Consider the following 18694-nt stretch of genomic DNA (forward strand, 5'->3'; position numbering starts at 1 on the left):
AACTGATGACCATGAGGGATGGGGAAGGAATTTCCCCCAAATCAGAATGGCAATGATCTCAGGGAGGTTTTCACCTTCCCCTGCAGTGTGTGGTTGGGGGGTGGGCGTCACTTAATCATTTCTGCCATTGCAGGGGCACTGGTATACCTCTGTCCCTCCTATTCTCTGCCTGTGTCACATCATAGTCCAGCCTTCCATGGCCTATAATACTACTTGCTAATTTTAGAGACAAGGTAGGAGATCTAATCTATTAGACCAACTTCAAACTGGATTCAGTATGCAGGTGCTAGGTGACATCAATGGCCTGAGACACAGGAGGTCAGACTAATCTGCTGGTCCCTAAGCTGTAAATACTGACGTAGATCTCTACAAGTGACCTGGCCTGGTTGCTGTAGAGCAACCTTGCCTGAGACCAGTAGAGGAATTAATCTGAGAAGAGAGCGTTTGTGTTCAACTCTCTTCCATTTGGAGTGAACTTTGACTCCTTATGGACAAGACGTGCAGCATCCAGAGCATTACTTCTAGCCAGAGTGTATTGATGATCCCTGTGCCCGGCGTGCTTTGCCTGAAAGCATTCTACTCTAGCTGGTATGTTAGAGCTCGGTCTCCTGGATCAAAATGCAGCTTCCCCTCAGCATTGGAGTCTGAAATGGACTTCTGTAGGACCTTCCGTAGAGCTCTAGGTACTCAGGAAGGAAGGGGGTGGATCAGAGTGACACCTGGAATCTCACACACCAGGTGCCAGTTGCAGGCCTGTCACCTGCCTCACAGAGTAGCCTGCTGTGGAGAAGCAGTGTCTGGAACCCATGCTTGTCTAGCTGAAGAGGAGCTGGCATAGCTCGCCCCGCTGAATACTGAAAGGCAGTCTAATGTCAGTAGGACTCTGGATTGCACTCAGCCAGTCTGGCCGTCATTTGGTTCCCTCTGGCACAAATACTTGCCCCTCTGCAGCCAGCCTAAGTGTCAGTGACCACTTTGCACTGATCAGTGGTAGATGCTGTGTAGGAACCTGCCCCAGGCCTGACAGACTAGTATTAGGGTAACCAGGCTTGCCCCATGTGGGTACCAGGAGGAACTCCTCATCCCCTCAGTGGGCAGCATTTCCAGTTTCTACATTCTTAGTGCAGATGTGCCTGTTGAGATGGCCACACAGCAGCCAGAGTGTTAATGCTACACTGGGTCTCTCTCCCACCCCAGTGGAATCATGACTTAGCAGATTTCCTACTTGATGGTTAATTGCAGATTTACAGACCAGATGTGCTGGCCACCTTGAGTAGCTTTGCCACATGGCAGGCAAGGCACAGACTTGCATGCTAGCAGTTCTCCCCTCTGCTGCTGTCAGCACCTATAAGACTCAGCTATCCAAACACCACAGCCTTGAGTGCCTGCCCACTTTCTGTGTTGCATTGTGGTAGCACGTAGAGGCCACGATGGAGGCCAGGCTTCAGCATGCAACTTGCTGTGCACACAGTCTGACTCCAGTATCAATGACAAGACAAACCTAAAAGGAGGAGGAATCTGCCTCCTGCAGATGGAACACAGCCCCAGATTAAATGGGAAACATCCCAGACTAATGACTTAACAATGCGATTACTTTTCAATAGACGTAAACCTGCAAGGACCCTGCCTTTTGGCTTGCATAATTGGACAGGAACACTTGCTCCTCTACAGTCAAGTAGGAGGGCTGCCATGCAGCAGTTCAGGCTGTCTTGGGCGTCCCTTTGGACTAGTAATTACAGAGCACTTTGTTTCTTGCAGTCAAGCCTTCGAATCTCCCCACCTCTTCCCTTCCTGCCCCTCAGTGGTGTGTCAAGGGACCCCTTAAAGATGGGTGTGGGGTCACGACTGGATCAAGATCAAGCTACACTGGCTGCAGTAACTTCCTCCCCAGCTAGTGCATCTAAAAGATGGCCTGGGGCATCTGTGTGGCCTTCCTGGGACCTGCTGGACTCACCAGAGGACCCTTTCAGCATTGAAAGAGAGGCCAGGCTTCATAGGCAAGCAGCAGGTAAGTCAGGGCTCAGGGTCTCATCACTTATTTTTCATTACTATGGGCCCAGTCTCAGACCACAGCTGTACTGTGCTAAGAGCTGTACAGACAGCAGGAAGATGGTCTTGGCCCCAAGGACCTTAGTCCAAGTTGGCAGCGTGCTCCATAAAGTCACCTAACTGCTGACCCTCACTTTTGGGAGAAGAGACTGGCCTTGATGCAGGGAGTGGTGCTGGGAGGTGACAATACTGTTAGCAGTTCTGGGTCTGCCACCACCAGCAATCTGGGTCCGGTAGGCTCGCAGGAAAGTAGCCTTGTATGGACAAGTGTGCCTACTCTTGACTATGAGAAGCTGTATCCTTGTTTGTGTGTGACAGCCTCCTGAAACCATATCGGACTAGGGAGCTAGGCAGAAACTTATCCATAGCTTGAAAATGGTGCCAAATGATCCTATAAAGCTACTTTTGCATCTGTTTTAAGCTGTGAACGAGGCAACCTGCACCTGGAGCGGGCAGCTCCCTCCCCGAAACTACAAGAACCCAGTCTATTCCTGCAAAGTCTTTCTGGGAGGTGTTCCATGGGATATCACGGAAGGTAAGTGGCCTCCTGCACTCTCTGGGCTGCAGACCTCTACAAGAGCCAGTCCTGAAGCTGTCACTAAGGTGCATCGGGAAGGGCCCAACACTTGAACACTTCTCTACACCCCTTCGCTGCTGCCAGCTCTCTCCACACTAGGGCAGGTAGTCTCCATGCACCCAGGGTGTTTAACCCAACTGGTCTAGGCTAAATACAGAGGGCTTTCTGTACACAACTTGGCAGCTAGCAACAACTGGATGTCTCCAAAGGAGTCTCTGAAACAGCTTCCCCAAACCTGCCAGGGCTGGTGTGGGGAGGGTATTAAAGGCTCACTATCTTCTCTCCCCACCCCCATACCCAGAAAAATGTCTCTAGTGAAGAGCTCTAAACCCAGTGTTCCCTCTCAGCACAGTACTCAAAACACTTAACTCTGAGCATGTGACTCACTGAAGTGGCTGGCCTCTGCCTAAAAACCTAGTGCTCGTTGGGGGCCCTGGCTCAGCACCAAACTCTTCCTCCTTGGCCATAGCACAGCTCCATTCAGTCCCTCCTCTAAGAGGCGGGTTAGTCATGCATGCAGGCATTTGCCCCTGGGGAAGGGATGGCTCCAGAGATCAGTTCTTGCATTTCCAGGGTGGGCTCTCCTGCTGCCTCTGAATGAAACTTTCTTTGTGTGCAGCTGGACTGATCAACACCTTCCGTGTGTTTGGCTCACTGAGTGTGGAGTGGCCTGGTAAGGATGGCAAACACCCTCGCTGCCCTCCCAAAGGTAATATGCCTAAAGGTAATAGAGACATGGTAGGCCTACTTTTTTCCCATGCTATGTTACAGCACTGATGCTGGGATGGCACGGCTGCATGCTGGTGACTAGATGGGACAGAGCACTGTAGGGTAAACACTGCGTGTTTTCACTGTTCTGCGCAAGGGTAGCACGGTTTTTTCTCTTACTAAAATTCTGCTAACCTGTCCAGAGCGAGGCAGTGCGTATGTAGACTGTCTAGAAAGCACACGGGGAACTTCTGCCCAGAGCTAAGCTGGTGCTGCAGAACTCAGATATGGGACTGAATTGCCAGTCACATTAGTGTGTAAGCATCCCACACTGGCACACACCAGGCACTTAAATACAGTGTTGTATTTAAGTGCCTTGTGTGTACCAGTGTGGGATGCTACATGGCTACTCGTTATAAGCAATGTTACAGTTAATCTACAGCAAGCTGAATTCTGTTCCCTTGGACTGTCTGCCCAAGAGCAGAGTCAAACTAACCAGACTAATGGGTAACTGTTAATCATGAATGGATTGGTTAGATGCCTAGTGACCTGGCTCAGTGTATTAGTAGTCTGGGGGTCCAGCCACTAGCACTTAATGAAACACTTCTGTGCTGTCCTCAGTAAACTTAAAGCTCTGGATTGATGCATCATAGCAGTGAAGCCAAGAATGCTAGTATGTTGGTAGCATGTTGTGGCCAGAATAGTTACACCCATCACTTGTGACTCTGATACCATCATTCTGTGCCAATCCCAACTACCTAGCTGATAGGGAGGTGTTGAAATGGATTCCGTTGAACATAGTGATGGTACAGGTGGAAGGATGAAGCACAGAGCTGAGTGCTAGCTGTTCCTTTGATCTCATTCCGTGCAGAGGAAGACTAAAGTGGATGCAGTTCAAATAGGATGGCTGGGAGGCCTTTAAAAAGGCTTGGGATAGGGGTGATCCCCTCTTGTGAGTGCTGCTGTTGTAACTCTGCGCTCTTCCCCCTGCATCCCCCAGGGTACGTCTACCTGGTGTTTGAGTCAGAGAAGTCTGTGCGGGCCCTGCTGCAGGCTTGCTCCCAAGACCTGCTGAGCCCTGATGGCCTGAGCGAATACTACTTCAAGATGTCCAGCCGCAGGATGCGCTGTAAGGAGGTCAGTGGACTTGCTTGCTCTCCAGCTCAACTAAAACAAGACATTGCTGAGTTCGTGCTTGATGTGTCTAGAACTAGGGTCGGTGGCTGCCTATGGTGCAGCAGTGTCCATGGAACTGCCTTGCTAAGAGGCTGAAATCTGTAACTTATTGGTAAGGAAGCCCTCGGAGAGCAACCTGTCTGCAGAGAATACTTGGCTGATACAGTCTGCCAGCCTCCTGCCCTCACCTGCTAATCTGGATGTTAATGCAGAGCGGCAGCATGGCCTATAGAAAAGGTCCTCAGATGCTCTCCACTCAACCTCCACCCTTGGTCCCATGAGCCTCCTGCTCCACAGCAAGAAGCCATGGCTGGGTGAAGTCTGTGGGAGGGTGCTAGGAGTTGGGGTGGTTATCCTGCTTCAGGGAAGCACTGCTTAGACATGGAGCTGGCTGAGCATGGAGCAGCAAGGGTCAGTCAGGCAGCTGGCTCCTGGCTACCTTTCTGCAGTGCTTTCCTCCAGCAGAGGCAGTGTGGGCAGAGAGGATGGGAAGGAAAGGTGAGCAGTGGCAGCACAGAAGAGCAGAGCTGCTTAGTCTTTAACCAAAGGCTGGCAGCTCCTAGGATTTCCCTGCTGTATCCTGCTCCCATGTGACTCATGGAGGTTGGGGAACCCTCACTTGTGGGCTGGTGGATTGAGCAGGGACCTCTTTGGCAAATCCAGAATCATGGACTCTGGCCTCATGCCAGCAGCTGATCTTCTGTTTCAGCATGTATAGAATGAGAGCCACTTACCACCTCAGAGAGCCGTGGTTATTTTTACACTGCTCTGTGGGGAGAGGGGCTTGGCTCTCTGGCTTTTCCATCAAGCCTGCCTGCCGCTTTCAGAACGAATGGCCTTCATGCATAATGCATATTGTTACAACTGTGGATGTGCTTGGTCCCAGATGTAGTCTAGACTGCCTGTCTCAATCTAGGGGCTGGTGATCTTAGGCCTGGCGAAAGGTGCCAGATTGGAATTCCTGAGACAGGAGCCCCCTCTGACTACAGGGCAGGTGCAGTCTGGACAGCAGCTGTACAAGTTTGCATGGTTACAGAATTGAGATTCTGCTCTAATCTGGACAGGAACAGCATTGTGCTCCAGACAGCTCTTCTGTTTGGCCACTGGTAGCACCTTCAGGCTTGGTGATTTAGCTCTGAACCCTCTATCAGCTGTCTAGCAGATGGAAGCTCCTGTAGAAATTGACAGCAGGTGGGATGTTGCATTGAGCTGTTCCAACAATAGATCTCTGCAAGGGGATGTGACTGGGCAGTGAATATAGGTACAGACAGTAGGTAAAATCAATCTTGCCTGGCTAGTCCCTGGCTGTCTGCCCCAAGGGACTTATGCTTTTGATTCCAGCCTAGCACTGCAGTGTTGTGATGGGGTACCGCTCCAACTGATGGGACTGTTCCCATGGCGTGTGGTGGCTGCAGCCATGACAATTGAGCTCAAGGCACTAATGGAACTGGCTGCTCAAGGGGCAGAAACATTTCTTGCTGGAATAGTACCTCTTGCCTGCCAGCAGCTCTGCTGGCTTAGGACAGGTGTGCGAGCCCAGTTAGCACTGGGGGAAATGGAAAACCCAGTGGAGATGTAGGGGGCCATTACCTCTTGGTGGGGCAGTCTTTTGGCACTCCCTTAGAATGGTGCTGTGCAGAGTGGGGTGAGCAGAGCACTGTAGCTTGTGATAATGGGCAAGACCTACACCATGCAGGGATCTCTAGACTCCAAAGGCAGCAGGTGATGGGTGGGCAGGGCCAAGCTATGAGGCCAGAGTGACAAGGCTGCTGAGAGGCCAGAGTCTGTCTGCAATGGACTCTACTAACCCATTGAGATTAGTATTGGGCAGCCCCAGGTTTTAGCTTGCCAGGCTCTAGCTCACAGGTGACTTACCTGCTCATGGGTGGTTCCAGGTACAGGTGATCCCCTGGGTCCTGGCAGACAGCAACTTCGTGCGAAGCCCATCTCAGCGGCTTGATCCCAGTAAGACTGTCTTCGTGGGGGCCCTGCATGGGATGTTGAATGCGGAGGCCCTAGCAGCTATCATGAATGACCTGTTCGGAGGGGTTGTCTATGCTGGTATTGACACGGACAAGCACAAGTATCCTATTGGTAAGTGTCAGCCCTTCATCTCCTAGGGCTGCATGTAAACATCCCCTTGATGCTTCTGGCAGGGCCCTGCCCACTCTGAGGGGCAGAGAGCAGACCAGCCACTCTGCAAACAAGGACGCACCCTTGCCCCAATGGCTGGACTGTGCAGGGGAAGGGAAGAAGGTGAAAAAGGCTATCTGGCTTCCCAGGGCAGAGTCCTGGCAGTGTGTGAATGTGGGAACTGAGCTGCACTCAGTCAGAATCAGGTGTGCAGCTAGGAAAGCTGGTGGGACCCATGACAGGCCTGCAGCCCCTACCAAAAGGGCTGTTCTAAACTGTGTCCATCCCTCTTCCCTGGGAGGAAGGGTGCCACAGCACTCTTACTTCACTCCTCCTCTGCTTTCTGGGACTAATCTCAGCTGTTCCACCACAGTGGATGAGTCATTCTCTAATTAGCATTTGCTTGATGCTGCTTAGGGCTGACTGGAATGAATTGTGCTATTAGCCCCAGGGGCTATATCCCCTGAAAAGGCATTTCTTTGGGCTGAGGTCCACAGTGCTGTTACAGTGGGCACTGTAGGTTGCTGGGGGCAGAACCAGTCCTGGCTGGCTGTCAGAATGCCCCATCTCCTGATGTTCCCTCTAGCTTTCTGCCTCCTGCTGTCCTCCCTGCTGTGGTTCTAGACATTCCAACAGCTGGTTACACTGCCTGTTCCCAGCTGAGTCCTGGGGCTATGTTTACGCTTTGGGAGATGGTCCCTTCAGTTCTGCTCCCGCTGCAAAGATGTTGGCAGCAGCTGGTGCCATGTCAGACTCGGGGAGTGAGGCTGACTGAGAACCTGAGGCCAAAGGAAGTCTTGTCTTCTGCCTGACTCCAGGGCAGGTGGCTCCACCTCCAGAAGGGGAGTGATGCCAGAAGGGCAGCATGGCAGGTGGAAGATGGCATCTGAATCCCTGTCACTCACAGTATCTGCACCTCTGACTGCAGAGCTCAGCCACTCCTTCCCTGCAGATCATGGCTGTAGAGCACCTGATGCTAGTGCAGTAAGGTGCCTTCACACCCAGCTCCCTCTCCCTCAGACAGCCCCCCTGAGATCCCTGCTCAATCTGACTGAACTCCATGGGGAAACAGCCCTACCTGCCCCTGTGGATCCTGTGCGTAGGTGCTGAGCTTCTGCAGTGCCTTTCCTTGATATCTTGCCACGGCTGGCACTTGGGGGAGGGGAGACTAAGCCTCCAGCCTCTGAGATCACTAGCCATGGGAAGTGTTTTGGCGCAAACCAAGCCCAGTCTTGTTCCCCTGTGAAGCTGGATTATGGGGACAAACTCCCAAAGGGGAAATGTGTGATCAAACCAGGGCTGGATTCCCACCTTCACGGAGTGCAGCAGGGCAGATTGATGCAGAAAAGACCACGTGTGGACCTGCTGCTTGTGTTAGGTGTGCAGGGACACAGGGAATTCTTCCTAGGGGGAGAAGGGCCAGTATCCTGAACCAGAGTTTGAGAATCAAGTAGTGAAAAACCAGGGATGACTGAGCAAGAGTGTAAGGACTACTGTGAACTATGCCTGGAGTCTGCAGCTGTGCTGGAGGAGAAAGCTTTCAGTCCTTGCACACTTTTCCAGACTGCAGGATTGGAATAGGGATTTCCTGCCATTCCTAAGACTGGGAAGTGTTGGGCTGTTCCTAGCTGCCAGTGTGGGGCACAGTGTCTTAGAGTCCTGGCTTTCTCCAGCTTCTGTTTCAGGTTGCTGTGCCTCACCACAACCTCCACCTCCTACCCCAGCACATGGCAATTGGGTGATGAGTAGCAGCTTGGATATGGAGGAACCAGCAGGCAGTAAAGGGCTGCTAGGCCTACCGTTTCTTCCACCCCAGGTTGCATTCTGTAGGAACTGCAGGATTCTCATTATGTACCAGTCAGCTTGTCTCTGGTGGTGATCCCAGGACATGTGCCTATCTTCATGGACTCATACCTGAAAGTTGCCTCCTTGCTTTACTGGCCCTTCACAGACAGCCAAGTCCTGAGAGGTCTCATCTTAGCCCCTTCCTTCCAGCATGTGAGCTGTCATCTGCCCCCCTCTGGGCTCCTGCATGCTGTCACAAGCAGTGATACCATGGGTATATGGGCCCCTCTCAACCTATAAATCACATGGCCTGAGGGGGTCTCTATGGCAAAAGTGGGATTCAGATCAGTTTCATGCTGGTATACTGGGCTTTGGTCCTTGGATCAGAGGCTCAGGCAGCTGGGAACTCTATCCTAGTGATACAATGGGGAAGTGTTATAGAAAACTGAGGCTATTCAGAGTAATCAGAAAAGGCAATTTCAATCCTGACTCCCGCGAGATGCATAGAGGAATTCAGGTCACATGGCAAGCTGGAGCTATCTGTGAAGTACAACAGGAGAGAATACCTATTCACAAGTCTTAGCTAGAACAAGTGCCAGGTCAGTAGCTGCCCTCTGATGCCAGTCTCTTTGACAGCAAAAAGCCTGCCTATAGTGTTGATCAAATGAGGTCTGTGCTCACTGCCCAGAGGAGGCACTTGCTGGGTCTGGGCAAAAATTTCAGAGCCAGCTTTGTCCCAGCCCCCGTCTCAGCACCCTGTGGAAACATCACAACATGAACGAAATCAGCTATTCTAGATTTCAGATCACAGCATTACAACCCACTCCCAATGCTGTTCCGAGCCTCTGCACATGGGAGAGAAGTAGAACAGGACCCTATCTGAAACATGCAAGTTCCTAATGGAAGCTTATCTTCAGAGCATTCCCATTTTACCATCCTCTGACAACTTTTGTTTTGCAGACCAGTGGAAGCCACCTTTTCTTAACTTTGATTGCTACCATTTGATCGTGCATGTGCTCCCAGGGACTCTCCCCAGCATCCTAGTGGCGGTAACATTGGCTTTAGGGAAGAAGGAAATTCACTTTGGTCATGGACAGTTTCTGATCAGGATTCTGTATGGAGGAAAGCTGAAGCGAACACTCTAGGAACCATCCCACTGTATCTTGGATTCAGGACAAACATGTGGTACCAAGGGAATTTGGTTACAGGATTCATCCTCATCTCAAGCCTGCAAGTACAAGCACTCTTAAAGAACATGAATGGAAGATGGAGATGCCTACTATGAAAAACCAGTTGGTGTCACAAACGAAAGGCCAGTCTGTGGTGCGCCTACTGGGAATTCTGATCTTGTATGGCCACAGCCCATAGTGCTTTACCATTTTGCTTGGACAACTCCTATCCATAGCAGTCTCATGTATTGAGAACTGCTAAACAGCCACATAGCCGTCAGTACATAAGTTCACAAAGTTCTGCATGTTGGTCATCCAGTTTCTTCCAAAAAAGTACACGGTGTTGGCAGAACACTGCTCCTTGCCTTAGTGCATCCATGGAGACTTGCATAGAAAAACCCCTTGTTTTGGATCATCCTGCTTCCTACCCTGGAGGCACACTATGAAAATCCCATTGTAATGGATCCATGGACCTGAGCTCAAAGACTGGAGAAATATATCCATGTATGTCTGAACTTTCTTCATGGATCTGACCCACTCTGGAGACAAATGGATTATCCAGCATAGATGGAAACTTGGCATTGGAGTATTTGGGTTTGTCGCTAGGTAGAACTTGCCTTGCTTTGCAGTAGAAACTTTCTCTGAGTACAGTTAGGCTTGGCAGGACTTGACTTTTATTTTTTCTCTGATAGAATAGTGATGGGCATTTACCAATCTTTAAATTCCCACAATTGTGGGATGTGGAGGGGTCAAACAACTAACAGATGACAGTTCTAAAGCTTTAACTTTTGAATCTCGACAACGTCACTTGTCAAAACATGCAAACTCATTCTCAAACTGTTCCTTATTGTGCCTGTCTGTAAATCATGGTTATCATTAGAAACATTATTTCCTCGGTTTGTGCACACAGTGAAATTGTTGACTTATACTGATAACAAACCCTTCCAAGCCCTTGCATGGTTAATGCACCTAGTTTAGCAGAAAAGACTTGAATGATTGTGGCTGCAGAAGCTGTCTCAACTGGAAGGAAGTCCAGGAGGCTGGGTATCCTGACTGCCAGTGACTGGTCTGCTTCTGCCCCCAAGCAGGCAGTGTACCCAATGTATCCTCCCTGCAGAACCAACACTGGAACGGACTTTACCATAAACCACATTGAACGCTTATGCTGTGCTTCCATGTGTTTCCATGAGTTTGGAAGAGGGGGAGGCATAGCCACACAGCCTTGATATTCTTCTGGTGGAACATGCGCTAACTGCCTCATACTAGGAGAATTAGCCTTCCTGCCATGGGGGCTTTTCCTTGGGCCTGGAAGAGCAGAGCCTGGAGATGCTGCAGTTCAGTTTTTGGGGTGGTTCTGGGATTAGCTTAGTGGCAGCTCACCCTGCAGGTTCTCTCCCAGCCTCTGCTTAGTTTCCTCTTGGCGTTGCACTAATGGTCTGGCTCATTTCAGGATCTGGCCGTGTTACCTTTAACAACCAGCGCAGTTACCTGAAGGCAGTCAGTGCTGCGTTTGTGGAGATCAAAACCACCAAGTTCACTAAAAAGGTAAGTGCCTGGCCTGGTGCGGCAAATGGCAGCAGGCTCTACTTCTGGGCGCTCTGTCTGATACCGTTAGTCTGCTGGCTTCCCATGGCCCAGCCTCCGGCCCTCTGCAGAGGAAACCAAACAGGGGGACTGCCAGCTCCATGCTCTAGTCAGTCCAGTCTGTTCCTTGGACTCATCCACTGTAACAGTCATCTGTCCAGAGGCCTGGTTGGGATCCTCTCAGGGGTTGCTGATGCCTGTCAGAAGCGTGTGGTGGGGTGGAAAGGACGAGCAGCGCTCAAGCCTGCCTCCGGATCTCTGTTCCTGTCTCTCATGGCAGCTTGATCACCTGGCAGTCAAGCTGGGCCTTGGGGTCCTGAGAACAAATTGCGTTTAGGCTACAGGATGTAGCCGTGACTGCATCATCAGGGGTCATCCACACCCTAAGCGTGCTGGGAACACTGACGCTGGGCCCTCTGCTGTCAGGGTTTGCTCCTGAAGGGCTCCTTGTGTCTGGCAGTGTCTGCACTCCAGCACAACTCCAGAGGTGTTGGTCAGTGCTCCAACTCCAGTACAAGCCCTGGGCTGTCTGCACTAAGTGGTTGAGGTTAGGTCAAGGTTACCCTGCCTAATGACCAGCCCTGAGATTTCCAGCTGGAGGCAAGTGAGACAGGATGTCTGCCAGTGCCAGGAATGCTGCGGGGAGATGTCTGAGAGGCTGTGCTCCTGGAAATGTCCTGTCAGTGCTGCTCCAGAGTGCCAGTGAGAGAACAAATACCAGAAATGCTGTCCCTGTGTCTGTCCCTGGGAGTCCCTCTTGAGTAGGAAAACTACTATAGAGCTGGTTCTAACTGCAGGGACCCAGGTTGCTCACTCAGTCAGTGTGGGGGAAGTGGGACTGCCAGCGGTCCTGCTGTGGGTGGGTGCTGGTAACTGTCTCAGGAGCTGGGTGAGTTTGGCAGGTGGGGTGCTTAGGCAGTCTTTCCCCACTCCCTCAAGCTGTCACTCTGCCTCCTGTTAGACAGTAGCGCTGCTCAGCCCATGCCTGTGCCAAGAGCTCTGGCCCAGGGACAAGCAAAAGCTGCCTAGTGTGGGGAAGGGACCCTGCAGCTGGGATTGGCCTCCAGGCCTCACTGGGGCCCATGGGTCAGTGGTGGCCCAAGAGGTTTTCCACTCAAACAGCTGCAGTCTGCCCTGCCTGCAGAGGTGCCTTTGATGTGCCTAGGGCACATGCATAGGGCCTCCTGCCCCCTCTTAAATGACACCTGTGTTGGGAGGGGAGCACAGCCTATCCTCCAGTGCCATCCACACTGCTGCAGCATGGCATGTACCCTTAGGATCATCTGGCCTCTTCACCCTGGGGTGAGTGGTGAACCTGAGAGCTGGGTGATCAGGCAGGTTCCCCATCTGCAGGCACCTAATATCCCTCATGACCCTGCGCTAGAGCAGCCACTACCCATGGCCTGGGGAGCGAGCATCTCCAGAGACTATTGGTCAGGACATATCTGCTCTCAGGGGCAGCCTGGTACATGGGCACTGAGTGCAGTGGGTACCAGCCAGATCTTCCTTGACCTCTTAAGACAGGCCACCTGACTTGAGCAGAGGTTGCAGAGGAAGATGGAGGCTTTGCTTCCTATAAATGGGGTTTCTGGGACTCCCCATACAGCAGTCTGGGAATCTGACCCCCACTTGTGTTACAGGATGGCCTTGGCTATGTCACCTGAGCCTGATGGTTACTGGCCTCTCTGAAGGTCAAGAGCTTGCCAGGTTCTGAGCTGTGCTTGAGATTTCTTCAGTTTGTCCCTGGGGCCCTCAGCACAGGGTGGTTTGGGCCCTTTCGCTCTGCCCAGAGAAGAGTGACTCCAGCCCCCTGCCACAGTTGGTTAGGTACCCTCTGTAGGGAGCTGCTGCTCCTGGATTGTCTGCCCCAGTCAGTCCAACAGGGAACAGGTCCCCCAGTCCAGCCTAGATGGGCTTCTGGAGAAGTGACAGTTATTCCTTTGATCACCCTGGGGTCCCCAGAGCTGAACTTGAGTGGTCTGTTTGCAGAGGACAAGCTCTCAACACACCTGGTCTGAGCCTGTCTGGAAATAGTACTCAGAACTGGATCCCCCTGGAGCCCTGCCAGTCACACTGTCCCACAGTGCACATAACCTTCTCCAAACATAGCAATACCTAAACAATCACCCTCGCTGCAGAGCTGTTGCTGCACCACCACAGGTCCAGCCAGGTGCGAGCTGCAGCCAGAGCAGTGCTGCTCCTGACATGGCCTGACCTGCCCAGTGTCCTGATTTCAGCCTGATCGACTCTCCTTGCCCTTGTGCAGGTTCAGATTGACCCATATCTAGAAGATTCCATGTGTCAAGTCTGCAGTGCCCAGCCAGGTCCTTTCTTCTGCAGAGATCAGGTAACTCTGCCTTCGGTGGGAATCATACCTTACCAGCTAGCTATGCTCCAGTCCACGAGCAGGAACTTCACATGCAGCATGTCCTTGAGTAGACCGGGGTCTGCCCCCACAGCTCCTGGGCAACACAGCGGCAAAGGGGTGCACAGAGGGTGCTAGCATGCTTGGCATTTAGAGGTCTGCCACAGAATAAGCATTCCCAGTGCCAATGCACATCTCACTCCCGGTCAGGTGCCTCAGACAACTCCTTTGGGAGATCCAGATGCCTTCCCAGCCTGCATAGTTAGAGGACACTAGCCAGGGCTCGGGGATGGGGATGAATATGCACTTAGGGGCAGGACAGCCCCTTGGTACAGCACATTGGGGCAGGCAAGATGCCATCTTTTGAGGGTTTTTTCATGCAGAATGAGGAACAAGTTTACTGGCCGTGGGTGGAGGCAATAACTAGGACGATTGCGCAATGTGATCATGCCCACTTAACACCAAGTCCTGGGAGTGTCTGGTCTGCAGGTAGCCAGGGACTGCAGACTGGAGCCCTACAGCCTGCTGCATCTGGCTCTGAGCCAGATAAAGTGGCCCTGCTGAGCTAAGTCAGTGATGTATTTGAGGTCTGATATGCAAGCCACCAGGGCTAGAAACAGACATAAGCTACCTGCATGTGAGGACTAAAACAATATCTGTATTGAAGTGGGGTCTGGAGGCAAGAAGCAAGGTAGGAACAGAAGAGCCTTAATGCAGGGCTCACTCTGTCGTGTTCAGTGTCTTGAGACCATTTCGTAGTTGCACAGTTTGAAATGTTTCCAGATTGAAACAAGCTCAGCCAGGGAACATCTTCTGGACCCTTCATCAGGGGAGGATCCAGCAGCCAGGTGCCACCACTAACCTAAACTGAGTGGTGACAAATTTGTGAGGCTGATGCAAAAACATGGTTCACTCCACTGTTTGACTGGGATGCTAGTACTCCCCTGGAAGGAACAACTCACATGTGGTAGAATGGGGGGATCAAGCTGCCTTGAGCTCTCTAGGAGAGGAGACCATAGTCTAGAAACACTGATCTACAAGCCTTGTACAATACCTGTTTGTGAATGTGAACATGTGGTCACTAACACCTACTGTACCACTATGAAATAGGCATGGCCTGTGCTGCAAGCTGCAGTCCATGGATGTAGGCAGCTGGGCGCTTGGAGGTGCTTTCCACCCCAGAATTAAGGAGTGCACTCAGATGAGCTTCTGTATTCTACACTTTTTATTTCCTTTTATTGAAGGGGGGCAGATTTCATTTGGGAATGGAACTAACTGCTCAAGAAAGCTGAATTCAGCAGTTACTTTAACTGTAGCCCCCTCTCAAAGTAGTACACCTCCGGGATGTAAAGGTTTCCTGACCAGGGAGAAGACTGGCTTTTTTTTAAGTCTTCAAACTCACAGACTGGAACCTCTCCAATGTGGCCTGCAGGCTCCAGCAGTTTTGGGGCCAGGTCTCTCTTGGCTCCACCTGCCACCCCCAGGCCATTTAAAATGGCCTGGGGGGCCAGCAGCACAGCAGAGCTGAGTGGCATCTGCCTGCTTGCTCCATGTGTCTGCTGGTCCCTCCCTGTGGCCCCAGGGCAGGGCTTTGCCTCTCCATGCTGCCACTGCCCCGAACACCCCTGCAGCCAATGGGAAGCTGCAGGGGCAGTGCTGAGGGCAGCAGCATGCAGAGGCCCCATGCCCACCCCACCTTGGAGCCCCAGGTAAGCACCACACCCCGCAACTCCCTCCCAGAGCCTTGAACAGGTGGGGGGTGGAGTGTTGGGGGGGGCAGGTCCTGGGCAGCATGAGTGACATTATTGGCCCACCGGGAGAATTTGAGGACTGGCACTGGTCCAAAGGTAAATTGAGTGAGACTCCTGCTTTAAACCCTCACTTAAATACTACCAGTGCAAGGGGCCAGCGTAATGACCCTGGAGACTGATGTCCCCTCGCTACGCACATACTGAAGCAGCATCACAACGTTCCCTTTGGCCAGAAGTGAAAATAGGCCGGTACAGTCCAGTATGGCATACTGGCAAGAGCAGTATGCTGTGCCAGATTGGACCGGCTTCTGTGGTGGTGATTTAAAGGGCCCGGGGCTCCAGCTGCTGCAGGGGAGTTCCAGCAGCCGGGATCCCATGGTGATTTAAAAGGCCCAGAGCTCCCCCTGCAGCAGCCAGAGCCCTGGGCCCTTTAACTTGCCCCAGGGCTCCCAGCTGCCTCTACAGCTGGTAGCTCTAGAGTGATTTAAAGGCCCTGGGGCCCCCAGCCACAGCTGGACCCCCAATGCCTTTAAATCTTGAAAGGCCCCTCCTCTTCTGGTTGAGGCCATGTCCCCTGCTCAGGACTCTGGCATACCAGTAAGTCCTCTAAGTTACTTTCACCCGGCTTCTAGCTGTGACCCCTCTGAAACTCAGTCTCTGTTCAATCCATGCTCTGAATTCCGTCAGGAGCAAAGGCCTTGTCTATTGACACCAAAGAGATGATTGTAGATGCTGGATCACTCCTGGCATGCTCCAGTTAACTGGTTGGTAGAGGCAAGATGGCTTATCCCATAAACCAGTCTCTCTCCTTTCAAAAGACTGAGCTGCTTGCAGCAGTATTCCCCCACCCCCCAGCTCTGCTGTGAACCCCTTCAGTAATCCCTGCCTATTTCTCCCCACAGGTCTGCTTCAAGTACTTCTGTCGCTCCTGCTGGCACTGGCAACATTCCATGGAGGTCCTGCGTCACCACCGCCCACTGATGCGCAACCAGAAGAACAGAGACTCCAGCTAGAGAGGCAGCAGATGCACCAGGACCTGCCGCAGTTACAGGAGAAAGTTCTTTTGTTAACCTGCCAAGTGGAGAGAGCACGAGCGTGCCTGCCAGTGCCAGACCCAGACTGGGAACGCGCTTCCTGAGGACTAATGGGGAAATCTTACATTCACGTTTGCACTTGCTGGTCTTTATTTGTTTCTGCACTAATGCACAGTGAATTTTGTCGGGTTTTGTTTGGGGTTTTTTTGAGGGGGGAAGGGCCCCTCAAACAATTCTGCAGTTCCCAGACTTTGGTTCCTCGTTTGCTGACAAGAAGCAAAAAGGACCATGTTTTGAGAAGGTGTCTATGCAGATGCCTTCACCTAGGTTTTTTATTTATTAAAGGCGCTTTTTTACATTCCTTGCAATACTGATGGTAATAATGCAGGTCTCATTGGCTCCATTTTTTGCAGTTGCCATACAGTGCCTTTCCATTCATTTAACCCCCATCTGAACGGCATAAACTGAATGTTCAGCTGGCGTTTTTTACTGTAACAACAAAGGAGACTTTGCTCTTCATTTAAACCAAATCATATTTCATATTTTACGCTCGAGGGTTTTTACCAGTTCCTTTTTACACTCTTAAAACGGTTTTTAAGTCGTTTGAAACAAGAATTTTTCTTTCCTGGCAGCTTTTAACATTATTGCAATTTGTGTCTGGGGCTGCTGGTTAGAAGACAAGTTTCACAGTTGTGAATCAAGGGGTTTGCAACAAGAAAAGGACAGGATTTTTGGATTTGAAACTGGACCGGATAAACGATCTCTGAGCTGCTGTATATAGTTTTAAATAGTTTGTTTGCACTTTTTTAAGTTGCACTTAAGGGGGGTTGATAGAGGTTTTTAATCACAGTCACAGGACTTAATTTTCTTTTGTAACTGAGCTAAAAGGGCTGCGTCTTGGTGGGCAGACAAAGGTTCATAGGAGCCCTTTCTCTTAGAGGGGACAAGTACCTTTCCCTTTGTTTAAGAAATGTAAAAAGCAACAGTGCAGTCAACTGAATGCTGCTGGGATTTGAGAACTTTATAATTTATTTTTTACTTTCCCCTCTATTGGAAGCTGTGTGCCAAAGAACCAGTGTCATATTTTTTTTCCCTTTTTCCTGCTGAGCTGATGTTGTATATCCCAGCTGCTCTTTGTGGGGTTTTTGTGAAGCTGTGTGTGAAGTCTCTACCTCATTGTAGTATATGCAGGCAAGACTGCACTCTCCTACAGATGCGTGGAGTAAGCTGTGGTGTAGTTTTTGGCACATAATAAACACGTTGCAGCAGTTCTTAGTCTCTCTTTAATGGGGATGTGCAGGGAGGTGGAAGGAGCTGCATGGGAGAGCACTGGGGAAACTTCCCTGTTGAACAGTAGTTCTGTGCACAGGAACTAAGGCCTTGTCTGCACTGAAGTAGTAGGAAAACTGACTGTGGGCTGTTACTGGTGTAGGTGCTTCTACCAGAATTCTGGTTATTCTGGTTCAGCTGAGCTACACTACTTTACAGTGCCTACTACTAGAACAACAGCATAATAATCTAGCCCAGAACTAGGGCTTGTTGACCTAGCTGTGTCTCCCATGGTGTGAGACTTGCACATACTGAGAGAAGTAGTTGAGCTGACTAACCACCAGTGTAGATGCTGCTAGGTGGATGATAAGTCTTCTGTTGACCTAGCTATCACCTCTTCAGAGCACAACTTTATTTCAGTGATTGGGGATTGAGGGGGGGGAGCCCTTCGGTTGTGGTAGCAAGCATTTACACCACAGCACTCTGTGCTGCTGCAGTCCTTTCGTGAGGATGTAGCCTGAGTTTTTTCCATGCAAAACCCAATTAGCAGATGTTTTACTGTTCTGAGTGCAGCCCAGGCCTTAGGAGCTTTGATCACTGCTCTTTCCTGTCCTTACACAAAACCCACTCCTGAGTCTACAAGTGGGTCCCAGAACAGCTGGGGAAGGATATGGGTAGGCATGAACTCCACATTCCTCCCCACAGGGCCCAGCTGACTAGCTGGGCTCTGAAGTTGGCTTTCCTCTGTGGCAGTTCATTGCAAGTCACAAGGCTAGGTCCGCCATGCTTCCCTTCACCAATTTTAGCTGGGTCTGACCTGATGGCTTCAGTCACAGACACCCTCTTGGGACTGTCACCTGATGTGCTGAAACTACATCTGAGCCTGTTTTCTTTGTCAGCTTGGGACTCCAGAACCTTACCTTGTTGAGCCAGACGTGCTAGTTTGCTGCAAAACAGACCCAGGGTCTGAACCACACCCCCAAAGCTGCAGACTTCACTGAAAACAGCTCAGCAAGTACTCTGTCTCCGGCACCCAGACACTCTGCTCCCAATGAGATCCAAACCCCAAATCAGTTTTACTCTGTAAAAAGCTT

General features: G+C 51.2%; 1 protein-coding gene across 8 annotated transcripts in view; it reads left to right on the forward strand.

Moving 5' to 3' along the window:
- The window catches only part of CPEB1 (cytoplasmic polyadenylation element binding protein 1), an 82354-nt gene extending 64755 nt beyond the window's left edge, over positions 1 to 17599 (forward strand). For 6 of the 8 annotated variants that reach the window (XM_050968879.1, XM_050968878.1, XM_050968883.1 and 3 more), the window contains 8 exons: positions 1759 to 2008; positions 2471 to 2584; positions 3246 to 3350; positions 4335 to 4471; positions 6406 to 6604; positions 11048 to 11142; positions 13448 to 13528; positions 16200 to 17599. In XM_050968879.1, coding sequence (XP_050824836.1) covers positions 1759 to 2008; positions 2471 to 2584; positions 3246 to 3350; positions 4335 to 4471; positions 6406 to 6604; positions 11048 to 11142; positions 13448 to 13528; positions 16200 to 16310 — 1092 coding nt within the window. In that variant the 3' untranslated portion in view covers positions 16311 to 17599. The remainder of the gene's footprint in view (positions 1 to 1758; positions 2009 to 2470; positions 2585 to 3245; positions 3351 to 4334; positions 4472 to 6405; positions 6605 to 11047; positions 11143 to 13447; positions 13529 to 16199) is intronic. The other 2 variants (XM_050968880.1, XM_050968882.1) reach the window with 2 other exon arrangements.
- Positions 17600 to 18694: the final 1095 nt, after the last annotated feature.

Source organism: Gopherus flavomarginatus, chromosome 9, assembly GCF_025201925.1.
Source record: "Gopherus flavomarginatus isolate rGopFla2 chromosome 9, rGopFla2.mat.asm, whole genome shotgun sequence".
NCBI lineage: Eukaryota > Metazoa > Chordata > Testudines > Testudinidae > Gopherus > Gopherus flavomarginatus.